At 30.7% G+C, this 20298-nt stretch overlaps 1 protein-coding gene across 1 annotated transcript; it reads right to left on the bottom strand.

Moving 5' to 3' along the window:
* Positions 1–1831: 1831 nt before the first annotated feature.
* Positions 1832–17980, bottom strand: LOC139528555 (uncharacterized). The gene is made up of 8 exons (XM_071324586.1): positions 17914–17980; positions 9034–9159; positions 7616–7701; positions 5101–5427; positions 4589–4707; positions 4180–4360; positions 3648–3740; positions 1832–2770 (listed from the first exon to the last, which is right to left on the bottom strand). The coding sequence occupies exons 3-8, from the start codon at positions 7668–7670 to the stop codon at positions 2625–2627; spliced, it is 921 nt and encodes a 306-aa protein (XP_071180687.1). The 5' UTR covers positions 7671–7701; positions 9034–9159; positions 17914–17980; the 3' UTR covers positions 1832–2624.
* Positions 17981–20298: the final 2318 nt, after the last annotated feature.

Raw genomic sequence — 20298 nt, 5'->3', positions numbered from 1 at the left:
TCCGGGTTTATATTAATTCTGCAGAAGCAGATCGGAATCAGTTATGACGTAGACAGTAATCATTCTAATCGTAATCATGTTCATTGACCATAACGACGATGAAAGCACATCATATAATGACGTTTCGACATCATATAATGACGTTTCGACATCATATAATGAAGTTAACCGAACCACATGATATAAGATTACAAGCACATAATATAATAACACAACCAAATCATATAAAGATGTTTGCACATGATATAAGGGAAAATACACATCATATAAGGACGTTTGCACATGATATAAGTATAATTGCACATCATATAAGTACATTTGCACATAATATAAGTATATGTGCACTTCATATAAGGATATTTGCACATCATGTAAGAATGTTTGCACATTATAGAAGTATGTTTGCACATCATAAAAGAACATTTGCACATCATATAAGTATTTATGCACATCATATAAGTATATTTGCACATCATATAGAGATGTTTGGACATCATATATAGATACTTGCACATAATATAAGCACATTTGCACGTCATATAAAGGTGTTTGCACATCATATAATGACAAGTGCACATCATGTAAAGGTAAATGCATATCATATAATGACAAGTGCACATCATATAAAGATAAATGCACATCATATAATGAAAATGGTCATAACAAGACAGTTTTGGCGTTCCATACTAAATGGATGCAAATATAATTATGTGATGAAATATAAATGAAAAAATAATTGGTATGATTGTCAATAAGGCAAATGCTAAGGAGCGAAACATAGTAAAACACTAGCTATGGAAGGCTCTGAAATACAAACACAAAAACAATTCAAACGAGACAGCTGTTTTTTGCATAACACGATAAACAATAAAAACTATTTTATACATATTCAAAGGGCAACCTTGGGAAAGTGTTGAAACAAAGAGTTTTCAAATTTCGTAGGCAGATCGTCGACTACGCATGCGCAAACGCGTATAAGACACAGATCGATGACGTTCTCCTAATTGAGATATTTTCTAAAAATTTGGTGTTTTCTCTGGAAAAAAAATATTGTTTCAAAGATTTCATATCATAAATATTTTCGACTGTGTATGGTTTTAGATGAGTTGCGGTACAATGAAATCGGTGTCTTCCTTTAGTAGCACAGCTTTGTGCGTCTTACGACCATTTAAACTAGTAATTATTTCAAAGTACTTTGATGTGATTTGTAGACTTGATATACGTGCACATTAGTTAATATTACAAACATAAACGATAGAACATTGGGAAATCACCTCCAGTTTCACATATTGTTGTGCTCATACAAAAATTTGATTATGAGCCTCATTGTATGAATCTCCAATTAAGGAAAAGTAAACAGGATTGTGGTTTCATAATTGGAACATAACCGTTCCATGAAATCAGGGCAATTAAGTGACAGGACATGATCACTATAAAGTGTCGAAATGTTATATAATTTGACTGAATGCTATTTTCTATAATGTAATAAGATGTGGTATGATTATCAATTAGACAACTGTCTACCAAATTTCAAATGAAGTGCATGTAAGCAATTATAGGCAATCGCACATGGCCCCTTGCGTCACTATTTATTTATGCATCCCTGGTTCGGAAATGTTTAAAATCATAAAAAGATCTCCTGACGCAAGAAATGTATCGTATCATTTCCTGTTATTCCTAAATCAAACCCGTAAAAACCCATTTACGAAACAAACAGCAAAAAAAGTGGTATTATGTAATTTCTTGTCAATATTGTTTGTCTAAGGCTGTACTGCTATCACTATTTTGTATGAACAGGAAAAGCAGAATTAAACATTCAACTGAACCTATATTATTTTCTAATATTTAAAACTTATTTTATAAACATAATTGTAGAAAGCACTAAACTAATGCCAAATCTTTTGTTCGTCGTTTGTAAATGAAGCCTTTGAAATTGACAAGAAGCAATCGCCAAAGGCCAGTCAATTCACAAAATGCATTCATTATGACAGTCACACTTTTAAATTCACTTTTACAATAAATAATAACAATTATAAAATATTTTTTTATTTAATCATAACACGTTTAGCTGCGCCTTGAAATATGAAATAATACTTGCTGGTCATGATTAGGAAATATTTACAGATGACTTCACTGAATGAAATGGCATGCTCAAATAATTGATCGTACAAGACCTTCATTGTAGTTAAGGTCGTAACAAAAATCTCGTCGTCGCTCCAATTACATCACATATTAGTATTTAAATAGATGTATGCCAATAGATACAGAATTCGGCTTATGCACTGATGATATTCTTACATAGTACATTCTTAAACTAACAGGCACTATTTTGACTCATAGTGTTAGATGGTTTTCATTGACTTGATTAACTACTCTTTATACTAACAACCAAAAGCTTTAATTAGCAGTACACTTATTGTTAATTGGTGTACAAACATGTTTTAATCAATGCACGTATCTCGAGTTCTGTTGTTACTAAAGTGTAAAACCGGTTGGTCTGGGATCGTTTTGCGGGAATGACATCATTGAACTGTCAAATGTTACTGTGTCGTTATAACGCAAGCATTATGACACCTGAAATTGTATTAAAAATGTTCACCATCATGATGATAAACAAATATTGACTAGACCTCCATCATTGTTGATGTTTCTTTTTCCTGTTGATAATTTTCTGGAGGAGTTAGTAATTGCACGTGATTGTCATTTGTCCTTTCCACTTGTGTCTTCTTTTCATTGGTCCAACATCGCAAACAAAACTGAGTCTTACGTCCTTTCGTAAGAAAAAGAACACTATTAAAGTTATATTGTTAATGTTTATATTTTTATCAAACTTTATACCATTTATATCTAAATGTTTTAAAATTTCTAATAATTGTTAAAAGAAATATTATTGCGTACGAATGTTTTTATTTTTGTTTTAAACTACTGGTAAATTGACCATTACTGTACGATAGAGCTATCGAATTCTGCGTTCAACTTTTAATCGTTTTAAACATATATACATAGGACGCTAATTTCAATTAACCTCACAAGATTTTAAAAAAAAACAGTAGTGATGCTGCCATCAGGCTAATTATACAATGGGGAAAAACTTAATATAGTTCATTCTTAACCCAAAGGAGCTGTAAACTTGATACTACGCATATTTGGCCTTTTTAACGTTTCTATGCAAGCGTCACTGTCGAGTCTTTGGTTAAGAAAACGAGCATCTGGAGTGATACATTTTAATTTTTGTGTCTATATTTATAATGAGGTTTCGTCTCCGACAGTATCACCGTCTTTTTAGTAAGCACTCCTCTGTTGCAATGAATTATTATGTAAATACTTATAAATTAATCGTCTACAAACATTTTCCGAAAGACGATGGATTGATATCTCACCAATATATGCAATAGATAACCATACATGTATTAAGCAATCATTTCAGGATTTCGGTTTTCAATGCTCTTCAACTTTATGTTATATTTTCTGAATTTTCTGAATAAATGTTGTTTTCTTTGAGCGTCAATGATATGTTTTGTGTGAACGGAACGTGCGTCTGGCGTACCAACTAATTATTCTCGTGTCTATGATGTGTCAGTTTAAATTGTATTTTACGAAACGCACTGTTATTACAGTGACTCATTGAAATAAAATAGTAAACTTACTTTTAGTCAACCATATGCAAATCGACAATATTATAACACTTCCTGAAAATCCGATGGCTAGTAAAGTAATTGTCGGCATGCTTGTGTTTTCTTCTAAAAATTAAAACAACAAACACAAAATTACACAAAAAAGACACATTTTTACTTTTGAAAAGCCACAAGAATGAGAACAAATGAAAATATTAAGAAAAAAGCACTGTTTAATGCTAAGTTCACATATTCAGTTTGCCTACCCCGACTTTACCTGATGAAAATCTAGTAAAAAAGCCGTGTTAACATTTTTGTAACTTATTGCATGCTAGCTACAAAATGTACTTTATAAGCTAAAATAAGATAATAATTAACTGCACAATTTCACAAAAAGCGTTTTATTATTTATTTGTCATAGTTTATGAAGAAATCTTCCAAAATAATCTAAGCACTAAAACTCAATTTCATGACCAGCAAGAGTGACTGGAATATAGTTTCTTAAATATACAATGTAAAGATGTAACAGGAAAACAAACAATCAGACAAAATAGTTTCAGCTTACCCTGACACAAATCTATGTATTCGTCAAAAATGGTGACATTACGATACACAAGTGTACACAGTATTTGTAGTCTACCTTCACAACCAACACTGTCCACAGGAAAATTATAAATCACTTTAACATCGTTATAATATGTGTACCATTTCATAACAGCAACAGTTGTCTCATTGATAAACAACCCCTACAAAAGAGAGAATAGATCCGTCTTGAATACCTTACATAATTTTTATTTTGTGTTCATTTTTTACAATATCTTACAAACTATTCAAACACAAAAAAATATTAACTCATTAAAATAGGTGGTACGATAAGGTCTAAGAAATGTATTTTTTTCTATATTATTTGTTTTCTTAATGAATTTGGTTTTTTAGTATGCACTAAATATTTAAAAGCATGTTTGAATTCTCACCTTAAACAGTGCTGAACAAACAGGAACAGGGTTCACCTTTTCTAACATAATTTCTATCTCCATTTTGCCATTGTTGATATTTTTTCCATTTGTTGTTGTTGTTTCATTTGCTGGTAGAGCTTTATGGAAATAAACAAATAATAACATCAATTTTATATCTTTACATTCAAATAATGTCAATGATATTTCGCATACAAAAATAAAACTATTCAAACATTGCCAATAGCTTATTTAGTTTATAAATGTCTTGGGCGTCAATATAACAAATTGTGCTAAATCGTTTCGTCTTTTATTTGTCACTTTTAAATGTATGAAATTTAAATAAATCTTTGAATAATGTAATGAGCACACTTTAAGGACAATTTTTCTATGTCTTAATGTTTGATTGGATATTTCTGTTGTCTTTTTTCGTGTTTCCGGTTTCTTTTGTTACTAAATGTAAAAAAATATATAGGATGGTATACAACTCAATTGAAATTTGTATACATGTTTTAAAAATTAAAAGTACTTACACATGACATGGTTTGGTTCGACAGATAGATTCTTAGTGAAATCAGAAAATCCACAGGAACACGTGTATGGACAGTCCAAATCTGATTCACTTAAATTGTGAATTAATAACCCGAAATCTTGACTGTTATTTCGTATTAACATTTCATACTTAGATGGGTTAAGGCATTTATGATCCATACAAAGCAAATCGTATTGTTGGCCTCCTGTCCACTGTCGAAGATCTGCTTGTTGTTTTGAAATATTGTTCTCCTTTTTCTCACCCATGGAGCACCACAACACAACGTCTTTTCCAAAGCTCACGGGCAGGGTTGTTAGATTCCACGAAGCTGAAAGCAAATAAAATTTTGATAACAGATATGTTTATAACAATTGTTAACAAGACTATAAATGTTTTCTTATCAACTGACTACATTCGGCAACTACTTTTACAGTTTTGGAAATAAAAGGAGAAGTATCACATTGAAAATAATTGTACATTGTATATTGGAGTGTCTTTAAAAAGACAATTAGTATAAAAGAGATATCATTTTTGATGATAAATTAAAACATACCTACAAACTTCGTATAGAAAACAATTTATATGGGAATTTGCTTAAACGTTTTTTGGTGTCCTGGAGGTAAAAGGAAGATGTAACATGGTGCAATGATCTATTGAGTAATACCACCATGTATTAGGCGAAAAACATTTTAGCACGTGCTTGTTATATTGCATCTACTCTACAATAGTTAAAGCGGACATACTTGTCACTATTTAAGGTAGTTCGGGGGTTTAAATTTTCGCGCCGTCTGCGCATAAAGTTGCGCATTGATATCGTAAGTGATGTACATTGTCGTAATTTTCCATAACAGTAAAATATGATCATTTAAATAATCTTTTTTATTCAAATGCATTGAGCAAGAGTTGAATAACTTTTAAATGCAATTTTAAAACTTAATAAAAATTTATTGTTACAATTGTCTTTGTTGAAAAGTACTTCCGTTCTAAAAATAAATATGGAGCATTTTGACGAAGGAGAAGAATAAAGAGAGAATAACTCATATTTATCGAACACGTGAACTGCTTTTCATGAATACTGTAATGCAGATCGAAATTATAGATAACGATCTTCATTTTGGTAGCTTATGAAGCAGTTTCACCCTTGTCTTACACTAGAAAAGGTCCGACAAACATGCGAAAGATGATGTAAACAAATCATGAAAAGGGGGAAATTTAAACTGACAAGTAAGTACTAATGAATGACAGACGTTATGTACATACAAACCTCATGATCCTCTTCACATTTTACTTGCTCCATAAAGTTTGTAAGACAAGGGTCCCGACTATTCATACAACTCATTCTGCAAATTTATCTGCGATAATCTACTTTTCGCTAGATTTAGAGTTCACAAATGAATAATACAAATTGATAAAACCATATGTTGTACCAATTTACACCACTGTCCCAGGTTAAGGGAAAGGGTTGTCACCTTCAAACATTAACCCCACAACATTATGTATATGCCTGTCCCAAGTCATGAACCTGTTAATTCAGACAGTGGTCTTTTGTTGTGTCACACATTTTTTTTTAAATCATTTTGTACATTAATTTATTTTGCTCTGAAAATTCAATCAAAGATATTTTATGCCTGTTTTCTCAATATTTAGCCTATTTGCACTCATTTTCAGAGGTCAAGAAATCTCTTGGATGGCCGGTGACCCTCAAATTTTATTTCAATTTTATAAAATAGAGACATCAAGCTTTACAGTATGAAAAAATGAGCAATTTCTGTCATTTATTTTGCTCTCAACATTCAATCAAAGATATTTTATGCCTGTTTTCCCTATATTTAGCCTAATTGCACTCATTTTCAGAGGTCAAAAAATCTCTTGGATGGCCGGTGACCCCCAAATTTTATTTCAATTTTATAAAATAGAGACATCAAGCTTTACAGTTTGAAAAAAATGAGCAACTTCTGTCATTTATTTTGCTCTGAAAATTCAATCAAAGATATTTTATGTCTGTTTTCCCTATATTTAGCCTATTTGCACTCGTTTTCAGAGGTAAACAAAATCTCTTGGATGGCCGGTGACCCCTAAATTTTATTTCAATTTTATAAAATAGAGACATCAAGGTTTACAATATGAAAAAATGAGCAACTTCTGTCATTTATTTTGCCTTGAAAATTCAATCAAATTGTTTTTTTGTCCATTTTCCCTATATTTCCATATAACCTATTTGCACTCATTTTCAGAGGTCAAAATATGTATTAGATGGCTGGTGACCCCCACTTTTATTTGCATGTTTTCATTTACAATTCTTCAAAGTTAAATTTCACAAAGTATAAGAAAATTCTGTCATTTTTTTTCTATACCCCTGAACTACCTTAAACAGAAATACTTGTTAGAACGATAACACTATAATACTGAAATTGATATCACATTTATTCTGTATAACCTTAAACAAACTTAATCTTCAACATTATATATCATTAACATTTCATGTATGCATTCGAAACATTAATAAACTTTCTTACCAGCCGTATGTACTTTATCCACAACGAATACCATCATTACAATGTAAGGCAACATTTTATTAATATTGGATGGTCTTTACAACAATCTAGAAAGAAAGAAATATATTTCGTTTATTGGTACATGAGTGATATTTTGAACAATCTTGTTATCAAAATCATGTGCATTGTCGTTTTTGTAATAAACTTTTATTATAACAGCATATTTGAAATTCGATCGGTGTATCCAAATACACAACAAACAACAACACAATACTGCTTTTCTTGATACAATTCAGCTTATTCACGATTGCATTTTCATCCATGTTTTGTTTTGCAGGCTCATTCGTATATTTGTTCCTTTATGTCAAAGTACTATTTTGCAAATCAAACAGTTGATTACATTGTCATTTTACTGTGAACACGAAAGGCTCATCAGTAGTCTTAACTTAGACTTTAAAGTGATCAATTAGTATGTTCGATCTGTTAATTTACAGCACATCATATCTAGAGCTAAAGATGGTTATCAACGTACATTTAGCTTTTTGAGGTATTTTATTAACGTTAACCTGAGAAAGCATTTAAATGATGCCGTTAGTTTAGTTTAAACATATTTAATTATAGTGGATTGGGAAACAAGTTTTGCAACTTATATTAATCCCTTTCCATTTTGCGGGTGCGAGTGCTGCCTTGTAGCGGCATTAGCCTGCTCTTTTTCAAAATCTACAAGGGTGTCTTTAACGTGCAAGAGATATGGCTCTCTCTTAACACTGGTCAGCCATTTATCGTCCCCTTCCGTCGGACTATAATCGTTTCCTCGAGACCATACTCGCAAATGGTGCCAAGGGAGCGCCGAAAATTCAGTCCCTGAAATTTTCATCCGTGAGTGCACACCAGGCGATAATTCAACAAAATAACCACAAATTAACAATATACAATTACTAATTGTGGTTTGTCAAATTATCAAATTATTCACTTCGCTGAAAGTTACAAATGAAAAATTATGTGACTTGTTGATAGAGACGATGTACACCAATCGTGGTGATTGAATGATAAGCGCGTTAATCTATTATTTAACTGAGCCGTTAAATAATACCCTGTTTTGTATGTTTCTTTGCTTTTGTTTTCATACTGACAATGAACTATTACAATGCCTTCGCGTGAATATTTGACATAACAGAAGTGTCTTAAAAGGGGTTCAATTGCTTCAATAGTTCACTAAGAATACCCTATATGAATTTTACATACTCACATAGAAAATGCAAAATATTAAAACAAATACTTTTTTATAGACGACAAAATAACATGAGTGTTCCCTGGAATTTTTCTCCAAAGTTCCGTCTCATATTATATAAGTTTTCGATTTTGAAATAGGCAGAAACATTTGTATATAATACTCGGGTTTTGATCGTGCATTCTTAATTCAGTTAGTTCAAGCTTACCTGCAATATTATATGTTCTGCATCAAATGTGGACTGAGCTCTTACTAAATGTAGCTATTAATGCAGTGTCCACGAACAGTATGCCACGATGATTTCTGTATTTCTGTCTGCACTATACTATCTAAACTAAATGAGGATAAAATATAATCTTAATAATAAATATCATCAATTTCTATTTTTATACAATGACGAATGATCGTACCCGGGACTTCCCAATATCTATGTTGTCTTGTTCAAGTGCACTATAAAATTGCATATCGGTCTTTAAAGATTCAATTTAAATGGTGAACCTGTTTCACTGACTACTGAACTGTTAAAATACATGGTCGGGGAGAGATTCAATACAACGATAAGCAAATCTTTGAGACTAAAGAAAATATTTGTCTTGCAAAATATTACAATAATTTGGAAGCATTTGTGCTTTCCCTAAACATTGCGACTTCTGTTGTCTTTATCAAAAAAGTGAAATGTATTTATTTATGTTTTACATTCAGATTTTAAACCTCATTTAAGATCTCATTCCATAGTCCTCTTTATAAACAAAGTAGATTAATGAAACTGTCAGTTTGAGTACAAATATAATAATGACCCCAAACGCGTACGTAAATTTTTAGGCATTTAAAAGATTTTGTTTAGAAGTATTAATACAACGCTAAATTTAAATCAAATGGTCGTATGCATACCTCTTACAAATGCTTACTTTTACTTTTTTTATGATTTTGTTTTTAAATTGTACTTTCATTAATCTGTGAATGAATAATTTTGTGTATATTCTTGTATACTTCAGGTAATTGTACGTGTAGCAATTTATATTATATCAGTCTATCATAATAACAAATCTAAACATAAATACAGCACATTATGATCATGCTGATAATATATAACCTTTTAACAACAAAAACATTCAAATTTAAACTGGATTATGGTCCCAACCTTGGTTTTTGAAAGTGTTAAACTGATATAATTTCTGTGGAGCAAATGAATAAAAATAAAAAAGATTTCAAAAAATAAAAATTATATTTAAAGTATCATCATAAATCTACCTCTTACAGTAAACTGTACGGTCCCGTGTTCCTAAGCTTGTATCAAATCATTTAAATGGATGTGAAAGTTTTCAATTTCTTCTTGCGTACTGTTTGTTTATAACGGTTGTTTTTGTATGGTTTGGTTAACATATGCCTAATATCACACAACGCTGTCTTACACAAATATGACATTAAACTAATGACCGGTACAATTTGGTGATTATATAACAAAATGGTAAATCGATTATCAATACACACCATTCACCAAACGCAATCGTCAACTTCGGATATCTTTTTGATATGAACGTGAAACATCGATGAACCTTCATAACAGAAGTTCATTGATTATCAAAATGATTTGCTTGCCTTTCTGGAATTGAATGATATTTTTTATAGTACAATTAAAACTCGATCGGTCCATTAATATTACAACAGAACAATACTACTGGTTTAGATATCGTCTTATCTTGTTCACGATTAAAATTCAATTCATTTTTTTCGGGTGTAGGCCCACCCGTAAATTTGTTACTTTAGGTCAGCGTACTGTATTGAAAATCAAAAATGTAAACAAAACAAAACACTATCTTGTCTTTGTTTAGTCAAGAGAATAAAGACTAAGATCTAATATTTTTATTGTATTTAAATGAGACCACAATTTCTTCTTGTATATCAATTAGAAGTCTTAACTTAAACTTCAACTCATATTACTACTCTGAAATTTATATCGGTTATTATTAAAAGTACCAAAATCATGAATGTTAACTATTGTACATTTAGTTTTTTAAAAGTATTTCAAATTACGTTTTGGTCATAAATTACCTGACAATATATTCAAATGACACCATAACCGCAACCTTAACCAGGCGCTTATTAAACCAAATACACATAGTTGAACAATTGTATACTTCAAGAACTCTTTAAAGTTTGCGGTTTGTCAAGTTATAAAATTAACAAATCACAAAGTACATCTGCACTTATCTTGGTCGCCAATTATTATAAATCTTAACCTCTTAATATTAATCTGTTTTATTTACGTAACGATCATGGAAGCATTTTAAAAAATATTTCATAACGAAAATAATGTAATAAGTGTTCCCTATTGGAATATTGAAACAAGTACAAAAATATATGGTAAAAGCAATAAGATTATAAAAAAGCAAATAAACAAAAATTACTTCTTAAACTCTTGGTGAAAATCGATAGCAATGTAAAAAGAAAACAATGCATGTTCCTTGGAGTTACCTGTCTGGTATCTAAAAAGAAAAATAACAAAGGTACATAACTCCAAGGAATTGTCGAACTGGAAAGTCCCTATAAACGTTTTAGAGGAAAATAAATTATGTCTATACAGCAAATCATGTTTTCATTTAGTGGAGCTACTTATATTTGCATCCTTCCTCTTTAATAAGATAAACTGATAATCAAAGGTACCAGGCTTATTATTGGGTACGTCAGACGCGCGTCATGTCTACATAAGGTTAGTCAGCGATGCTCAAGTCATAATAGTTAGAAAGCCAAAGAAGTATAAAATTGAAGAGCATTGAGGACCCAAAAATCCCAAAAAGTTGTGCCTAATACGGCTCAGGTATTCTTTATTTGGGATAAGAATATTGTTAAGGTTTGAATCAGTAGTATTCGAACTAGTGCATAATATTATATTGAGGTATTAACAGTAAGTTTATACCATACCTTTATATGTTCAGCATAAGATGTACGATGAACTTGTTTTTACTGAAGCTAACGTTATCTTGTAAAAGAATAGTTTATATCAATGATATCTATCCCTGTGAATATTCAATATTCAAATTTTTTTAACTAAATGAAGTGGGGAAAAGAATGTTAATATAAAATATAAAAAAGATTTTCTATTTTTATTAAATGACGAACGATCGGGGTTTCACCATATCTTTATCAACCTAAATAAGGCTTTGAATCATTCATATTCTAAGTAGTGCAATATAATATTTAAAAAAAGGTATTTAAAGATTCAATTTAAACGTAGTACTTGTTTTACTCATAAATAAACTGTTAAAAATATGGTTCAAAACAATGATGTGCAAATTGTCCCGACTTGAAAGAGATTTTTGTTTAAACAAAACAGATCGATTATATGATAGACTTTAGTGCTGTTATCAAAAGTAATATTTTTTGTTGCAGTTAATATGATATCAGTCCATTATGATTATCGAACAATAACAGCACCATATCATGATGATCTTTAATCTTTTTAAATAATAAATAGTCTCATTCATATCTGACCTCAATTATGATCACACCCGTGTATTTGTTATTGTAACCTTGAATCAATCTCTCCAACGACTCAAAAACTAAAAGTAAGCACTAGCTTGTCTATGACTTAAAACTATTATAGTAAAGTTGTATCAGTAGTCTACCTATAACTTATGCTTTCAAAAGTTATACGAATTCATTTAAGCATTTAAGTGGGTATGACAGCTTAACATTTTTTATTGCATACTGTATTTAGATATTTAGGGAGATAGATTGCTATTTGGTTATGTAACAAAAGTTAACGGATGTCCCGTAAAGTAACACAACTTATTATATAATAATATTGATCAAATATGAAGCTTTTCCGATCTCGTCACTAATAATACTGTTTTCATTTTCGACTATTAGCCACGAATTTTGCATCATTTTGAAAAGCGAAAATATTCACCCAATAACACTGGAAAATTTGTCATGTTCCTAGAAATTTCTAAATCAACAGTATCAAAGTTAAATTGATCTTTAAATGAAGAAATAAGCTAGTAGATGAATAACTATAAACGGTGAATAAAATCTCAATTGAAGGGGTCTATCAAATATGGCTTAAAAACAATTAATAACACTGTTAACTAATCGGATATATTTCCGTTCTTCTATAAATATAGATGGCGATAAAAATGGATTTGCAGTAAAAATAGTATTAGAATCGTCAAAATAAACACAAATTGGGATGTTGAATTATTTATCATAGTTATCTAAATTCAAAACGATATAAGCGATATTATTAAGAGGAACCTCAAACGCAGAGGAAAAGTGTTACGGCTTATTTAGGCTTTTTTACAATCGTTTGCTCGATAAATGCAATTTCATGAGCAACTCAATCCAATGATTTACATTTCTTGGAAAGCTTTGAAAAAGAGACGAAAGATATCAGAGGGACAGTCAAACTTATAAATGGAAAATAAACTGACAACTTCATGGCTTATATTAGATTAAAATGTACAAAAGAAAGGGCGAAACATTAGAGGGACATTTAAACTCATAGATCAAAAATAAACTGACAACGCAATGGCTACAAAGGGAAAGGACAAACAGAAAACCAATAGTTAACAAGACACAACATAGAAAACTAAAGACTAAGCAACAAGAACCCTATTAAAAATTGGGGATCATCTCAGATGTTCCTGAAAGATATGCCGATCCTACTCCACGTGTTGCTCATGTTATTACAAACCCGTCAAATAGTCTAATTCGTTCAGTCCCATTCATGAAAAGGGAACGGGATTGTAGTAACAACATTAGGCAAACGCCCAATATATCATCTGTGAAACGAATATCCCGTAACGGTCAATCAACTCGTGATGGCGTCCCTAATATTTACGAAGGAATGATTTCAATTTCACCCTTTAGACCACTTGGTTTTATAGCTTCAATAAGCGCAGTAATATATATCAAGGAATTCATAATAGGAAATACAAGCCCACGAATATAGTATCATATGGTAGATATGTACACCATATGCAGGCGATGCTGGTATGTTGCTATATACAATTAGAAAGTTCACACAACTGGGAAGCTGAAATCATCTCTTTGTCGTAACGTTTTGTTTCAACCCACCCTCATTGTCAATTTCTAGACGTAAATCAAGATGTGCGGACGACTTAACATTGTCTGTTATATTCGTTATCTCTAGTTGGATGGGATAGATGACTTTAACATAGCAACCAAAGTTTGAATGATTTAATGAGAGAACATCATCTGTATAGCGAACTGTAAAGTAAAATGATATTAAAAACACAGCTTTTAATCTCTGGTCGTCGCTGTTCTATTAGCTATCATATACATTTTTTTATCTGAAAATATTCAAATATTCTTTTATTGATCACAAATTCACAACAATCAATATGAAACAAGAATAAGAATCGTTGCTATATATGTCGACAAAAGGGGAATCAAAAACCTAAAAACATACGTTTGGAATTTTAATGATTTAGCGGGATTTCAGATATAAAAACTGTACTGTGTCCTTATTTAGACCAGTATAAAGTTTGATATATAAGAATAAATAATAAAACATGTCATTACTGGGTATACAGAGCTAAATTGTGTAAAACACAACATATTCTGATCACTGTTTATATGTAAGTTGTGTGGTCGAAAATATTTCAAAGAAGTTATCAAAAGGTAGTAAATAAAATACATATATGAAAATGGGGAAATAGAGTCTGGATGCACTTAAAGGCAGTTAATAAATTAACATGTCAAAATGAATGAAAAGCAAAACAAAAACTAGTGAGCTTTTCTATACATATATAGTATATATAAACACAGAGTGTTTGAATAATAACTATCTATATATCTTACGAAAAAAGTAAAATCACAAAGATACTGAACTCCGCGGAAAATTCAAAACGCTGATAAATACTAAGTTTTACATTACCACAGACTATATTCCGAATGCACCCTCTGTCTTTATCTAGCAATTAATTATACACCGTCCGTCTTTATCTAGCAATGAATTATACTAATGAGGATGTGAGATATTTTTACAAAACATGAAACTATTCTTTGTAAATGTTAACACTGTGACTAATTGGGAATTTACCACTTCCCTATGTAAAAGCTCATGCATAATTCCCCGACCTATCCACAATTAGAATGTATTTTCTCATCGCATTGATTTCATTGGATGTTATTAGATACCATGAATCTATTTTATAATATTTAAATGTCAAAATAATACGAAATAATATACAGGACTTGTCTACTAACAATACGATTTTGATACCGTATATCACTTACACTTTTTACATAATTTGATAATAAAATGGACAGTTTAATTTTCATTTTGTTTAATTTCCACTGATTGCAAAAGTTCACATGAAGACATCACTAAAGTTCATAATCAAAGATGTAAAAAAAAAAGAATGTGATTGATTAATAAATTATCGACGACAATTGAATAATAGTTCTATAAACTGTTTTATACATAATAGACCTCATTCGTGCGTCTATGGAAATCGTTACATCCTTCTTATGTGCATTGAGTGTTTTAAAAAAATATAATGTTTTATTGCACAAATTATTCGGCTATTTTTTTTTAAAATATATTCATCTTTAGCCATGGCGTTGTCAGTTTATTTTCGATTTATGAGTTTGACTGTTCCTCTGGTATCTTTCGCCCATCTCTCATTGGGAAACTGTGATCAATTACCTACGGATAAAACATTATTTCTAGTTTATCACGAATAAGGAGAACCTGGAAGTCGTTTAATAAACTTTAAAATTGTCGAGATAAAGACGACCCCTTTTATACGGCAAATGACTTCCTATAGCTAATTGGGCGCGTAATTGACGAAGCTTTTAGGGGAAAGACATAACTTGACAATGGTATATTCCGAGAACATTCAGGAAAAGTGAATGTATTACAGTGCGTATTGGTAATGAATTATGTTTTTTGTATCATTTCCATGATGTATAACAAAGCATTTGTAAAGCATATGTATGCAAATATCGGTAAAAATATAATTTTTACATTTTATGTAAAATGTTCCGGTTTTGACGATCATCATGATAATAAAAAAATCGTAGCTAATTAACATTATTGATCGTGTCTCTGCACTGTGTATTCTTAAACGGAATAGCCTGTACATTATTCGTTAATTTATTTATTATGAAAACAGAGATCTTCTTAAAATATACACATTCTGTCGATCAATTCAATTCAAACACTAATTTAACAAGTAGATATATAATATTTTGAGACGTTAAAATTTAAAAAAAAAAAAAACAGAATCTTTAATATGCAGGGCAATTTACCCATGTTCAATTTTCGTGTTTTATTAACCGCGCACAAAGCAAAAAAAATCTATGGCAGGAATAAAAACGATATACGGTAGTTAATAATTTTTATCGACAAGTATTCCAAAACACAAAAATGTTTTGTCTTTGCCAGAAACTAGATCAAAATTCCGGGAATTAGACACACGCATTAGTGAAACATAAATTATTTGTGTGCATTTACTACATGTATTTGTTTGCATTGTGCTTCTTACATCCGATGTGTTTTCAAGCTTACCTGTCAAATTATAATATCTTCTATAAAACGATATACTGTTACATTTTTTATTATCTATTACCAGCTGAGCACCAGAGATCAACCCCCGTTTTTGTTTGGGGTTCGTGTTGCCTCTTCCTATTTTCGATCTATGAGTTTGAATGTCCCTCTAGTATTTTTCGCCTTCCTTTTGTATACTTTTTGTCGTAGAACTGTTTAATATTCTAGGTTGTTATTTTACCGTGTTTCTGCAGTTGTTTAGTTATACGAAAACAAAGTTTGAGAACTATATATTCAATACTATGACAAACAATTGTAACTGGTACTTCACTTCCAATATATTAAAAGAGACTTATATAATTATAATAAATGTTTCATCTTAAATCATATTTGTATAGCAATTGTTTTTTTAATTTTCATAAATTATGTATCCGTTGACTTATTTTGGAACTGATTACACCTTGATCATGGTAAAGTTAAACAGATAATGTACAAAAGTGATTGAATAACAATAACGTTTGATCTTTTAATGTAAAAAAAATCCAAATAAAGAAAGATTTATAACTTGTCATGCAAAAAGATTATCAAACTATTTTCAAAGTTATAAAGAAACGGCCTGTTTCAACAGCATAGACTAATTGATATGTTCTTTATAATAAAGAATATGACCCCAAAAGTATATGTATACCTAGACAAACTATTTGGTAGTAGTGACGAACGTTATGAATCAACAGAAGGAGTAAAAATTAACTGCCTTATTCCCGACCTTGTATAGACATCCAAAAAAATGGCCCATGGTCACAACGTAGAATAATATAATTTCAAAACATATATTCTTCATTTTTTATTTATTCGATTTATTTTAATTAGAATCCCATTCATTAGTGTTATTTTTTATATCAACAGTAAAAACAATATTCATCACAGGCGCATTTCGACAACAAATATATCTTCATTTACATTTATTATATTTAGAGTGCAAATATGGATTGAAAACAAAGAATGAGAGACATTGTAATCTTGTCATTGACGTCATACACGATTTTTGATTGACACAAGATCATTTTTGAAATGACCAATCGAACTCGCAAATATACACTTCCGTACTTACTGTTCGACACACTTCAGTTTGAAATCTTCATGTTTCATGTTAAACACAAAATTTCATTTCTCAATACTTTCAAATGAATGGAAGCTTTAGCCAGCTTTTTTGCAAGGTATTCCTAAACTTCAAATTCCTTTTCTGATGCTGAACATCACATTTCACTAGGCCTTTTTTTAAATGTATTGTTGAATTAAATGTAGCATATTTGTCGTACTCATACCTAAACCGTATCCCCAAACGCTGAACGATTTACTGTAACCTTCAAATTTATTGTATTGATGTGCCTAACTGTTACGCTAACGCAGTAGATTTTGTATGCCTTCATTTACATATGTGTGTTTTCCGTTGCAAATACTTTAATACTGATTTCATGATGTTAAAGTTTATCCCGCGAATTTTAAATTTATCATTGCATCATTAAATGATAACTTGCATCTAAATATTCAAATCATGTTTAATAAACTTACCTTGTGAAATGACATACTCTGGACACACTGTTTAGTTTTGTCGTGTTGCCACAGAGAAGCAGTTAAAATTTATAAAGTGTTTGTTTCTTGTTTATGTGTTTGTAGGTAAATAGATTGCAAAAAGTTACAGAGCGATACCACCTATGCATAAAATCAGCCAATAAGCATCCCTGGTAATATGATATTATTACGTAAGTATTTCTGTATTGGCCTTGTTATTGGTCCGAGGCTTGCTGTATTGGCATGAGGCGAAGCCGAAGGCCAATACAGCTGGCCGAGGACTAATAACAAGGCCAATACAGAAATACACGTAATAATATCTTTATTAATTAACTACAGTGTTACAATATTTTTTTAATTTCATTTTAAAAGAGATAAATATTTTTACCTTGAAGTGGAACTATCCAAATCTCAGTTTGTTTCTTTTTATTAGATGCAATACATAATGATCTCGTGCTGTTTCCAGGTGTCTTCAGCATTTTCTCATCAGATGAATTTTTCTACCCTTTTCAGTCACTATAAAGTGTTACAGCTTAAATTTAGACGCAACACATAAATAGTAATTGGAAAGGTACTGCCAATGCATGTCATGATGTGTTATGCAGAAACTAATTTAAAATCGATGTGAAATTATGAGGTGGTCAAGAAATGAACTTTGTGATAATCAACTCGTTCCCCAAACCTGAAATAGTTCTATCGTCTGCTTTCAAAGTTTAAGATAACTAAATGACAACTGCGTCTTCAAAACAACTGTTTACGTTCAGTTTGTGCTTATCGTGTCTTTCGATGTAAAATCTAGAGACGTTCCGAAATCCTGCACTTGTGTGAACTCGGCCAATATAGAATAACTCGGCCAATACAGGAAAAAATCTGTATTGGCCGAGTTATTCTGTATTGGCCCAGTTTACACATTATATTGCATTGGCAGTTTTCATCATATTAAGTCCAATAACAGTGTAGTTAGTTAATAATATCATATATATTTAAAGTTGAGCGTGTCTGATAAAGATATTCCCAATTCCTTTCATAGTTTTACATAATAACATAAAAACTGTAAAGGAACCAGTCGGGTCCTTTTGTATGAAGAAATAAACCCATTTCCTCTGAATCTTTTATGCTAAATAATGAAGAATACCTTTAAATGTTACACCGTTTTCTCTCCCTTTTTAATCTAATAAAATACAAGGTTATGATTAAGCTAATAGCTGTGAGACAAATTATAAACACAGCATTAATCTTTATCAATCTTGTCGATGATAGTCTTATTTTAGAAATCATATCACCTGTCTTTCGATCTAATCTTTGATCATGGCTAACGATTCTCACAATCCTTAATACATTTCTATACTCCAAGAGACTATAGACAAATAACTAAAAAAAAGTACTCTTTAGCAGATGTTATGGGTTTCGATAAGAGAAAAAAAGGTAGATAGCCTTCATATGTTAACCCGGTCTGGTATTTTACATGATCGTGAAAAATAGATGATAAAATCCCCCACAGCATAATTGACCTAAGGGAATACGATATAGTTTTGATCTCACGATGATTGTTTTGCGAAAACGTGCTTACAAGCACATATGTAATATAAAAAATACATTGATGTGCTAAATTTTTTTTTTGTATTGAAAAGACCACCATGATATATAATGGTTGTATTACATAGTGTCGTTAGATATGTGAGTGTAAAACCAAATGTTCTTTCATTTACACAGTCAGCACAAGAAAGCATTGTATTAAGTATAATTGTCATCTTCTGCCATAATGATTGTGATCTTATTATGTTTTAATACCCCGCTAAATGACTAAATGCATTCAAGATATATTTGTGTATTGCTCATGAAATATTGTAATACTTAGTAGAGGCGTTCAGAATGCTTCAAACATAAATACTTTAAATTAATATCGGAATTATTGAAAGCTCAATTCATATATGATATTACTTCTTTAATCTTCATTATTGATAATGAACTTTGTATCTCCAGGATGACTGCATTATCAACCTTATGACAACACTATTGCAATATTGTTCATGGATTAAAGTAACAAAGACGAAATGACAGTAATACGCTTGCAATCAGTAGAGAAAAAAAATAGTAAAAGCAAATAATACAAATAAATGCCATAAATCGTACTTTACACTAATGTTGTAAAAACTACAAATGTATCTTATGTTTAAGAGGACAAGAAACTTCAATAAAAAGAAAATTCACTTCCTTTACTGGGGCTAAGATCAGTTCGTTTCTATTTGATATTCTGCATTTTGACTGTCCCGTTGCCTTTAGCTCACTATATTTACCAATTTTTGGTGGGGTTCGTGTTGCTTATTCTTTAGTTTTATATGTTGTGTCATGTGTTCTATTGTTTGTCTGTTTGTCTATTTTTCC

This window comes from Mytilus edulis, chromosome 6 (genome assembly GCF_963676685.1).
Source record: "Mytilus edulis chromosome 6, xbMytEdul2.2, whole genome shotgun sequence".
Taxonomy (NCBI): Eukaryota; Metazoa; Mollusca; class Bivalvia; order Mytilida; family Mytilidae; genus Mytilus; species Mytilus edulis.
The sequence above is the reverse complement of the archived record's forward strand: the minus strand, read 5'-3'. Positions and strand labels throughout refer to the sequence as shown.